Source organism: Orcinus orca, chromosome 14 (genome assembly GCF_937001465.1).
Source record: "Orcinus orca chromosome 14, mOrcOrc1.1, whole genome shotgun sequence".
Classification (NCBI taxonomy): Eukaryota; Metazoa; Chordata; class Mammalia; order Artiodactyla; family Delphinidae; genus Orcinus; species Orcinus orca.
Window position 1 is genome coordinate 26,726,610 of NC_064572.1, and position 12,173 is coordinate 26,738,782.

At 35.6% G+C, this 12,173-nt stretch overlaps 1 protein-coding gene across 10 annotated transcripts in view; it reads right to left on the reverse strand.

Annotated features, from left to right (window-relative positions):
- The window catches only part of HERC4 (HECT and RLD domain containing E3 ubiquitin protein ligase 4), a 233,937-nt gene that overhangs the window by 42,836 nt on the left and 178,928 nt on the right, over positions 1-12,173 (reverse strand). For 7 of the 10 annotated variants that reach the window (XM_049697176.1, XM_004280823.4, XM_033407638.2 and 4 more), the window contains 6 exons: positions 11,819-11,895; positions 11,073-11,197; positions 9,506-9,565; positions 9,258-9,369; positions 8,532-8,721; positions 7,000-7,172 (listed from right to left, as the gene is read on the reverse strand). In XM_049697176.1, the coding sequence (XP_049553133.1) occupies positions 7,000-7,172; positions 8,532-8,721; positions 9,258-9,369; positions 9,506-9,565; positions 11,073-11,197; positions 11,819-11,895 (737 nt within the window). Of the gene's footprint in view, positions 1-6,385; positions 6,491-6,999; positions 7,173-8,531; positions 8,722-9,257; positions 9,370-9,505; positions 9,566-11,072; positions 11,198-11,818; positions 11,896-12,173 lie in introns of those variants that run through there. The other 3 variants (XR_004477446.2, XR_007471390.1, XR_004477447.2) reach the window with 3 other exon arrangements.

Here is a 12,173-nt window from a genome sequence, read left to right on the forward strand (position 1 = left end):
ACACTGAGAAGAAATCTTTGACATTTCACCTTCACCTTAAGCATCAGACAATATTAGAGGAATCTGAGGTCTCCGGTGCAATGAAGTTAACTACAGCAAACTAAAAACTCAATTCCAGTTCAACTGCAGATTAGATTGGCTTAAATCCCTACACTAACAACCACATAAGAGGTATACACATACAGGATGTAAATCTAATTACTTCAGCGTTTACTATTTTACAGACAACCAAAAATTCTGACACATATCAAAAAGCAAATAAGTAAATAAAACAAAGACCACATAAAAAAGTCTAGAGACAAAGTAATCAACAGAGCCAGACTCAGAGATGACTTAATGAAAATAAAAACACAATACATAAAAATTTGTGGAATTCTGGTAAAGTAGAGCATAGAAGGAAATTTATAGCATTAAATGATGTTAGAATAAATGGTCTAAAATCAATGATCTAATAAGCCTCGGCTCAGGAATTCCCTGGTGGTCTAGTGGTTAGGACTCAGCACTTTCACTGCCATGGCCTGGGGTTCAATCCCACACGCTGTATGGCACAGCACCCCCCTCCCCCCCCCAAAAAAAAGCCTCAGCTTTAAGAACCTGGAAAATGATGATCAAATTAAGGACAAATCAAGTAGAGGAAAGGAAAGATATGAAACAGAAAACATAAATTACACTCTATTTATTTTTTAAATTTAATATTAAATTTTTAAATTTCCCAAAAGAAAATTCCAAGCCAAGATAGCTTCACTGGTGAATTCTATCAAACATTTAAGGAAGAAATAATACCAATCTTTTTTTTTTCCAAGAGGTGACATATCTAAGTGGTTTTGTTTGTTTTAAATTATATATTTATTTATTTTTGGCTGCAATGGGTTCTTGTTGCTGCGCGCGGGCTTTTCTCTAGTTGCGGTTGAGTGGGGGCTACTCTTCGTTGCAGTGCATGGGCTTCTTATTGCAGTGGCTTCTCCCGCTGAAGAGCACGGGCTCTAGGCGCACAGGCTTCAGTTAGTTGTGGCACATGGGCTCAGTAGTTGTGGCTCACAGGCTCTAGAGCGCAGGTTCAGTGGTTGTGGCGCACGGGCCCAGCTGCTCCACGGGCATGTGGGATCTTCCCGGACCAGGGCTTGAACCCGTGTCGCCTACACTGGCAGAAGGATTCTTAACCACTGTGCCACCAAGGAAGTCCCAATAATACCAATCTTAAACAAACTCAGAAAACAGAGAAAGATAGATCATTTCTTAATTCACTTTATGAATTAGGATAACCCTGATACTAAAAAGCTGATGAGAAACAAAACTGACTAGATCAACATCGCTCAACAAAATATGAGCAAATTAAAAGCTGATGAGAAACAAAACTGACTAGATCAACATCACTCAACAAAATATGAGCAAATTAAATCCAGCAATATACATAAAATAATACAAAATGTCCAAGTGGAGTTTATCCCAGGAATGCAAGACTGGTTTAACATTCAAATATAAATGAATTTCACTAAATTTCAGAAAAAAAGCAAAATAAATAAATAATTGTTCATCTCAATAGATGCAGAAAAAAGTATCTAACAAAATTCAACATCCCTTCATAATAAACACACCCAGCAAACCTGGAATAGAAGGGAACTTCTTCAAACAGAGAAAGCCCACCTTAAAAGAAAACAAAACAAAAACACAACTCTACAGCTAACATCATATTTATGGGTAAAATATTAAATGCTTTCTTTCTAAGATGAAGAATTAGACAAGAATGTCCACTGCAACCATTTATATTCAACACTGTACTGGGAAGTCTTAGCCAATAAAATAAGGCAAGAAAATAACATGAATGTGCACATAAAAAATCCAAATTAATCTATAAGAGAAATATTAAATTGATTTATCAAGGTCACAGAGTACAAGCTGAAAACTCAACTAAATTTTGCCACACTAACAATAGAAACTCAACTAAATTTCTCCATACTAGCATCAGAAAATAAAAAATTTTAATTATCATTTACAATAGCATCAAAAACATAAGATAGAGTTGAGCAGCTGTAACAGAAACCACGCAGCTCACAAAGTATAAAATATTACTATCTAGCCCTTCATAGAAAAAGTCTTCAGACCCTTGCCCTACAGCCAAACTCTTTCTACCAAAAAAGAAAACATACCCAATAATTACACACAAAAACTCATTTGCTTTTCCCTCTCCAATATTTATGTTTATAAATATATACATTAACTTTTATATTACATTGGACACTTAAAAAATTTAGTGACGCCTGGGACTTCCCTGGTGGTGCAGTGGTTAAGAATATGCCTGCCGGGCTTCCCTGGTGGCGCAGTGGTTGAGAGTCCGCCTGCCGATGCAGGGGACACGGGTTTGTGCCCCGGTCTGGGAAGATCCCACATGCCGCGGAGCGGCTAGGCCCGTGAGCCATGGCCGCTGAGCCTGCGAATCTGGAGCCTGTGCTCCGCAATGGGAGAGGCCACAACAGTGAGAGGCCTGCGTACCGAAGAAAAAAAAAAAAAGAATATGCCTGCCAATGCAGCGGACAGGGGTTCAAGCCCTGGTCGGGAAAGATCCCACATGCCGTGGAGCAACTAAGCCCGTGAGCCACAACTACTGAGCCTGAGCGCCACAACTACTGAGCCCACATGCCACAACTACTGAAGCCCACGTGCCTAGAGCCCATGCTCCGCAACAAGAGAAGCCACCGCAATGAAAAGTCCACACACTACAATGAAGAGTAGCTCCCACTCACCACAACTAGAGAAAACCTGCGTGCAGCAACAAAGACCCAAAGCAGCCATAAATAAATTAATTAAACAAACAAACAAACAAATAAATTTGTTTTAAAAAGTTTTAGTGACTCTTGTTGAAAATGATTCATGTGCCACTGACCTCTGATACATACTTTTCTTTATCTGGAATATTTTTTATTTTTAAAGGTAAATTTTCTTTCACCAATAGCAACCAGTGTTTGCAGTTTTTACATCCTACAGATATGACACATGTTTTTGAAAAGAAATGCTATGTTAGAATAAAAACTAACAATTTAGAAATCAGGTTTGGTTCAGGAACAAGCAAATTTCAGTCAAGCTTAAGACTTGGTGGGAAATGATGGCTGATAGTTAATTCAGACACAGTGATTTAATAACTAAAGATAAAATCAGTTAATATTGCTTTAAAAATAGGGAAATTAGGCACTGAACAGAAGACTGATCCAAAAGACATGGATATAGATTTACATATAAAATCAACAGTTTAAAAAATATATATAAAAATACATTTGTATGGTAGGTAAGATTGACATTATTTTTTTCAGGAAGTCTTCTTTAATTCTTCCGAGTTATGTGCCCTCCTATGTGTTTTCATAGCACCCTTCATTTTCCTTAATCTAGCACTTACCATGCTGCATCATAAATGCTTATCATCTTTTTTTAAGCATTTTTAAAAATATTTATTTATTTGGCTGCACCAGGTCTTAGTTGCGGCACTCGGGATTTTTGTTGCGGCACACGGGATCTTTAGTTGCAGCATGTGGGATCTAGTTCCCTTACCAGGGATTGAATTCAGGCCCCTGCACTGGGAGCGTGGAGTCTTAGCCACTGGACCACCAGGGAAGTCCCTACATTTATAATCTTAACAAGGGCAGAAATCACATCTTTTCCTTGTCACTGCATCACTACTGTTTAGTACCATGATAAGCACATAATAGGCACTCAGTAAATATCTGTAAAAATGAATAAAAAAGAAATCATATGGTAGAAGTTCAAAACAACCTATACAATCAGTGTTATTGCCCAAAATGTACAAAATAAAATCTATGTATGTTTGATCATAACATTTCGCATTTTAATTACAATTTAGTATTCTGATTTATAAATGTGAGTTCAGAGGAGGAATATGGTAGTATACATATGTCTTATATGTTTGGGTTTATTTAAGGGTTCCTTGCAAAAAAAAGGGGGGGGTTGAAAATCACTGACTTAGAAGATTAACATGATACGTAGCACTTAGGCTAGTCAAAGTAAGTCTTTTCTTTTGTCATTATTAATATCTCTATAAGGTACTGTGTGAAAACTCAGAAACTACTAAATAACACAATTACTTGCCAGCAAACTCATTTACGTGGTAATACATCCATTCCTGACAGCAGGTACCAAAATTATCTTTCTTGTGATGCCATTTGGAGCACTGTGAATAATTTCTAATTCAAAGCTTCCCAAAGGACATGTCATAAGGGAGAAACAAGTCATTCAAATATCCTGAAATGATCAGGAAATAGAGTCCAGTTCTATAGTTCCTAATCCTGCTCCAGGATTAGGTCAAGAAGGAAATTGTGTGAGAAACTTTTCCTAATTCTTAACCATGGAGCAGAGAGAAGAAATATATACAGTTGTCAGACATAAGGTGTCTTCAAAAACACAAATCTCTGATTAGCAATTTAGGTTCCACTAAAGATGAAAATGAATCATCTCTGATAGTGAATATCCACAGTTATCTATGACAGATTAGGATCAAGTAAAGTTTTCTCCAATGTAAGAGGTAAAAGAAAGATAAATGATTGTCCTAAGGACTCCCAGTAAGAGATGCTTATGAAACTGATACCATTATTACCCTGCTTTTGAGTATTTAACAACTTCAAACAGGAACTCAGTTTCCTCATGACCAAATGAATCAAGATAAAAGTAGCAATTTCCCATCCAAATGGTGGTGGTGATAACAAAATCTCTGAATGTATAATAATTATACATATTATGTAATCTAAACAATACATCAATCCTGGGAAACCATGAGGCCATTATTTCAATCCTTATTTTATAGATGATTCTCCATTTGCATATGTGATAAAGACAAAGACTTGTTCAAAATCACACTGATAAGAAGCAGCACAGATCGAGTTAGAATTTTTTTTTTTTTTTTTTGCAGTACGCGGGCCTCTCACTGCTGTGGCCTCTCCCACTGCGGAGCACAGGCTCCTGACACACAGGCTCAGCGGCCATGGCCCACGGACCCAGCTGCTCCGCGGCACGTGGGATCCTCCCGGACCGGGGCACGAACCCGTGTCCCCTGCATCGGCAGGCGGACTCTCAACCACTGTGCCACCAGGGAAGCCCCATGGTCTTTTTTTAACAATACAATGCTATCTGTAATCTGGAAGTATAAGCCTCTAGATCTAGGGACATAAAATAAAAGCAAAGAACCATCTAAACATACTATATTACTATATCTGCTGATACAGAAGTACATTAGAAACAGCAGGGACTTTGGAAGTCGATTTGGATTTGTATTTCAACTCTGCTACTTACTGGTTTATGACCATTGATATTCAGATTAAGGGTCAAAATATAACTGTAAAGAGTTTAAAAAGTTAAATGAGGGATATACGTAAAGTGCTCACACGAATTAGTGTACGATGGAGGTTTCTAACCTTGGCCACTGTTACATTATTTTCCTTTCCCTTTCAGCTAGCAATAATTTAGGATCCTTGTTCTAGCATGGCTCCATCAAAAAGGTCTCTGGAGATGGAACCCCATAAGGTTCTCCTCAACAGAGACTGAGGCTTCTGAGCCAGGCACATAAATTACTTGCTCAAGTTCTGTCTGTAATTATGAAAGACAAAAGGTTCAATTTCCTCCTCCACTTCTCCTTCCCTCACTTTCATTTGTAGAAAAAGACACAGCTAAGGGAAAAAAGAATTTTTTTAAGAGGTAATGCAGATAAGAAAGGGGGGGGATGAACAATTATTTGGGAAGAGGGTCCTGCTGACAAAGGATGGTTCACTGAAGTAGTAGGAAAAGAGAATCCAGAGGAAAGAAAGAATCTAATCAACCTCTTGAATCCTAGACAAAAGGCATAAAGAAAAGTAGAGACCCATTCCATAACAACAGAAGATCTTAACAGCAGTTTACTGCAGAATCCAGTTAACCCTAAAGTGCTGCAAGAAAGCCTTGGACTGGGAAAGGCAAACATAAGAATGACTTATTTCCCCCTATGAAAAAAATGGCTATCATATCTTCAGTTATAATAAGAGAAATGACTTGTTTTTCTAGAGAGCTTAGACATACTAAATACAAAAGAAAAAAGTTCAAGAAGTAGTTGAGAAAGTACCCAGGAACTTCATTAAAAGAATAAAAAGGAAAAAATTAATGGTCCATAAGAGTTCTTTCTTACAGAGAACAGAAGGACTTATCTCCTTTACCCTTTATCATTTACCTTAGTACCAGGCAAGAAGGGTGTGAAAACACTAAAGAAGCTGTTAAGGGGAGGAAACTAAAGATTAATGGTTCATATGGGTTTTTCAGTCATTCTAGAGGCTAGAAACATATCCTTCTCCCTTAGGTCATGTCTCCCAAAATAGCATCTTAAAAATACCAAATGGCACAACAGAGATATACCTACCAGCTGTCAGGGATGTCTCAAATCCATCTTTAATTAAACAGCTGAGACTCTACTTCTTCATATAACTTTGAACTGCTACAAGTGTAAAGGGGACTATTTCTTCCACTGGGAAGAAGGGCAGGAAAGAACAATAGGCAAATTAATGAATTATATATGGTTCCAATTTCAAGTTAGTCATCTGTTTCAAAGGTTGTACTTTGATTGAAGCTATTAGTACCCAACAGCAAAAGGAACATGAGTTTAAATGTTCAAAATCACAACTAGGATGAAATCTCGTTCATATTATAACCATCAATAAATAACAAAAAGCGTATTATTTAAACTAACAAATCATGTTCTTCAAATAAAACATAAGGAGAATCTAATTCATTAGTATGCTATTGTTCTGCCCAACTACAGACAAGTTATCCATAAACGCCTAACAAAGTCAAATACGACCAAAGCTCTAAAGTATAGATATATTCTTTCTTTTAAAGGAAAATTTAGATAACTTCTCCAAATTCCTATATCTTTTATGTCAATCTAATTCTGTAATATATTCATGTTAAAATAAACATCATCAGTTTGTTAGTGGCAATGGGGAGAGAGGAAAATAAACGGACTATTGGACATACCCTATGTAATATTTCTAAAACCTTTAATGCGGTATGAAGAAAACTGTTGAAAATTCTTCTTTCAGAAGGGGGAATGCCGATCTTGTAGAGTTTCAAAAGATGTACCACAACCTCCTTAAAAAGTTCTACAATCTTGAGGAATAGTGGAGGTTCAAGTACTGACCACCAGTTTTCTGTTATTAAAGGGTGAACACACAAAATAAAATTTAAAAAGTCACAATTTTCAAAATCATACTGACTGTTTTTCGAAAGCAGTGGCTCTTAACCCTTTGAAAACCTCAGGAAGATACACATAATATGGTATTTTACGTAACATTTCTAGGGTTTATAGATACCACCCCACCCTCAAGTTAAAGAATACGGTTCTAAAAGCTCTCAAAAGCAAAAATAAAGTTAGAAAGGTCTATTGAATTTACATTCTTGGTTTCCTAAGCTACATTAAAAACTTAATACCTAGTACTAAAACCACTTGTTAAAATAAGTGCTTTGGAAATTAGGATTTTAATTTTTAAACAAAACACTTTTAAAACTGTATTGCTCCAATATTTAAAGATCTCTCCAACTTTTATCTTTCAACTTACGTAACATAAAGTTGAAATATTGTGAAGCACCATCCTAAAAATGCAAGGTACTCCTGAAAATCAAATACAGAAACTGAACAATGTAAAGTATACCATGTCTGTCCTTCCCCACGTTCACTATTTGTAGTTATTAACTACAAATATGACAATCTTATGCAGCAGACAGAAGGGAATACAAAAACTTCTGACAACATGGAAGCAATATGCTTTTGAGTCCCTGCTTCACTCTTCTAACCACTGGCTAATTCCCTCAGATTCCAGGATTCTACCCCTTGCTTGTTGCTTCCTCTGCTCACCCTCAGTCTAAAACTTCTTGTACTGATTTTATTACTCTTATGTATCTCAGATTCACATACCTAACAAATACTATTAAGAAGGAAAGCACTGCTACTAAATGTAGCAGGCAAACTATAATGGTCAGCAGATAGAGATGAAATTATACAATTAGAAAAATTAAAGTGAGGAAAGTTTAGGCCAAAAACCCAGAGGAATAAGATCAAATAAACAGTGGAATCTCACCTACATGCACAGACATCAGAAAATTAGCAAGTGAGGGAAATACAAGGCAAAGGGTTAATAAAGTTCAAGGAGGATTTAATACCCATGTTTGTTCAGTTTTAATTGCTCCTCCTCCTTTACTTCTTTAACAGTAAGATGACTCTGGAGGGGATGAGGAAGGCGAATACCAAAAACAGTTTTTATCTTTCCCGATACTGTCTCTGCTGTTGTGCTTGATTAAAATTTTAATATTTAACATGCTTTGCCTCCAACTCTAACAACTAGCATCAGATGACTAGCAAAAAGCAACAAACTGAAAAACAGGTTTATCTCACCTTAAGACAATGTCAAAATAAGCAGGGTAGCAAAATTTCAAACAGCAAAGAAGTTATGAGCATTTTCATTTAAAGAGAAAAGGTTGTAAAAAAAAAAAAAGAGTATTAAAATTCTTACCAAGTACTTTCAGTGGTGCCTTTTCTAGGTTCACAAGAGCTGTACCAAAGGGAATTGCTATTGTGGTGAAATTGTTGGAATCACTCATCAGGGGACATTCTGGTAGAGTAAGATAAAATCTCAATGCTTCAACATCAGGTAAGGAGCTAGTCAGTTTAGGAATAAGATTCTTTTCCAAGCTCGCTGCCACCTATATTTTGACAAAAAGTAAAACCTACTTCATTTAAAATGAATGCATATTCCAAAAAAAGAAAGAAAAAGAAAACCTTATACTACAGCAAACGTGAAACGGTGAAGGGAAAAAAAAAAAAAAAGAAACCATCTTACAATGAATTAATGAATGCACTTTGGAGCACAATGAAAATTAATGCCTAAGCAGTGCTAAGAGAATTTTAAAAATCTTGCATACAAGATTTTTATTTATATCTCAATTTAAACTCTACATCTATAGTTATACAGACTTAACCAACATGGTAATATTAAGTAATTAAGAGTCTGCTCTGAACATCCGGAAAGATTTACAGATATTTGACAGCTAAATTACAAACAGTTTAAAATAATACCCTATTTTAATTCTTACATTAGTATATTAAATAAAATTATACAGACATCTCAATAAAGTGTATGAAACTGTAAAGTTAATTAGGTCACAAACATATAAAAAAACATGGAATAAAAAACTCAACAGGCTACATAATACAAATATAAAATGCTTTAAAAACAAACCTGCTGAGATATCTGAGGATGATCAGATTGTATAAGTTTGTGGAATAAAAGCCTAGCAGCATTCATATCAACCCCTGAAAATCTGGTGCCTGTTCTATAGTGATCATCATTGCTATTTAAAAAAGAGAGAGAGAGAGAGAGAGAGAAAATAATAAAATGCAACTTTAAAATTTTTTCACTTCTTTTTAATGACATTATTTAATATAATAAATTTGAAAAATTTGGTATACCAAAGAATTGTCACTCACCTAACAGCTAAAAAACTTCCATTTAGACAACCAGACGAAGAAAACGTTCCATCTATTTCACTAAAAAGAAATTTAAAAATCACAAAATCACAAAATGAGAAATCTAATTGTTCACCTTTGGTGGTTTTTTTTTTTTAGATCTTAATTGGAGTATAATTGCTTCACAATACTGTCTTAGTTTCTGTTGCACAACAAAGCGAATCAGCCATATGCATACACATGTCCCCATAATCCCTCCCTCTTAAGCCTCCCTCCCATCCTCCCTATTCCACCCCTCTAGGTCATTGCAAAGCACCAAGCCAATCTCCCTGTGCTATGCTGCTGCTGCTTCCCACCAGCCAACTATTTTACATTCGGTAGCGTATATATGTCAATGCTACTCTCACTTCACCCCAGCTTCCCCCTCCCACCCCATGTCCTCAAGTCCATTCTGTATGTCTATCTCTTTATTCCTGCCCTGCAACTAGGTTCATCCGTACCCTTTATTTTATTTTATTTTTTAGATTCCGCGTATATACATTAGCATACGGTATTCTTCTCTTTCTGACTTACTTCACTCTGTATGACAGACTCTAGGTCCATCCACCTCACTACAAATAACTCAATTTTGTTCCTTTTTATGGCTGAGTAATATTCCATTGTATATAGTGCCACATCTTCTTTATCCATTCATCCCCTTTATTTTTTAATAAAAAATAAAATCACCTTTTATTTATTTTTTATGTGGATAAAATCCACATCACCTTTATTATTTAATAAAAAATAAAATGTAGTATTTAATGCTACAGAGCATTCCTCCAACCAACATTCAAAATAAATCAGAATTCTATAAATTACTAAAGATTAAGTAAATCTTGATAAAGGTATTACTGTTTATCTCTTTATTACTCTCTCAAACATTACTACTGTCCTCTGATTCATCAAATAAATCTGATGTTCCTAAAAAATTTTTTTTTGTTATGTAAAAAATTTTTTTATATAAACATGCACATTTAACTTTCTTAATTCCATATGATGGTAAATCTAATCTGGAATGTTATTTTTCTGAAGACTACACTTCAGGCTTTTAAGAAAAATTTTAGTTTGGGAAAATAATTTCGAATTAAAAAAACAGCTGATCAGCTATAGCCCCTCATCCCAAATACCTACACTACCTTCAACAACAACAACAAAAACTTTAAGTACTAAACAAGTCCATCTTCAAGAAAAATATTCAAGAAAGAAGAAATACTCAACTCTTCCATGGAATAAAGAAGTTAAAAGACAGTGACCACTATGAAGCTAGAAGGAACATTTTTGCAAACCCAATCCTAAAGTGGCTATATTTAATATTTTAAGTTATCATTTAATATATCATTATGTATATGAAAGAATTGTAACTTATAAACATCTACATGAGATCTCCTAAAATATCCACTATTACAGAAATTCTAGACAATTAAACTTTTGTATATAAACCATTCTGTAAATGATAATTTAATGAAATATTTATTTAAATAAAAACTCCTAAGTACAGGTTCCTCTACCATGAAGTTAAGACTTTGTGTAGATAAAATATTTTTCTTACTTGGCTATCTCTACAGGAAATCTTCCAGAGGGGTAGCTCAGCCATTTTTGAATTAGAGCTTCATTCACAGTCCATATCTGCTTCGAAGGATCAGGATATCTAAAGTCATCTGGTGGCCCACAGTTCTAAATTTTAAAATAAGCAGATGAGTCAGAGGGAAGAGATATTATATATAAACCAAGACACACCTCCACTATGTATTTGGAAGTTAATCTCTACTAAACACCTGGAACAAAAACTTATCAAATGGGGACTTCCCTGGTGGCGCAGTGGTTAGGAATCCGCCTGCCAATGCAGGGCACACAGTCTTGAGCCCTGGTCCGGGAAGATCCCACATGCTGCGGAGCAACTAAGCCCGTGTGCCACAACTACTGAGACTGTGCTCTAGAGCCCACAAGCCACAAATATTGAAGCCCGCGCACCTAGAGCCCATGCTCTGCAACAAAGAGAAGCCAACGCAATGAGAAGCCTGTGCACCACAATGAAGAGTAGCCCCACTCGCTGCAACTAGAGAAAGCCCATGTGCAGCAACAAAGCCCCAAAGCAGCCAAAAATAAATAAAGAAATAAATTAAAAAAAAACTTATCCAAAAAAACCAACTTATCAAATGGATCTGAAAAATTTTGTAGACTTGAGGAAAAAAAATTAAGGCAATTACTTTGTAACATATAAAGAACATTAATACGGGTTTAAAAACAACTTCTAAATTATCTGAGCTTAGTAATTATTTATATGATTACTATTACCTGGGGATTAGAGTAATGTGAAAAGCTTTGATCTCCACCTGAGAAAATTCTTTTTACACAGAAATATTCTTCAGAATCTGTAATAAAAATAAAATATAAAACATTCAAGATTTATATGCATTTTTCAGAGCATCAAATATGCTACTGCACTTTCTCTTAATCATCTAACTTAATGAGACCTCCCAATCATGGGCTCAATGATACAAAATGACTGGGAATGGTCTGACTGCTATGGAGATGAGACTGACCAAGTGACAAATGTTAATGATCCCACAAGCACAACAAGCATTTGATAAGTTTTACAAGTCTTTCTTTTGACCTGCTCACCAAAAAATGGCAGTTTCTAGTCTAGATC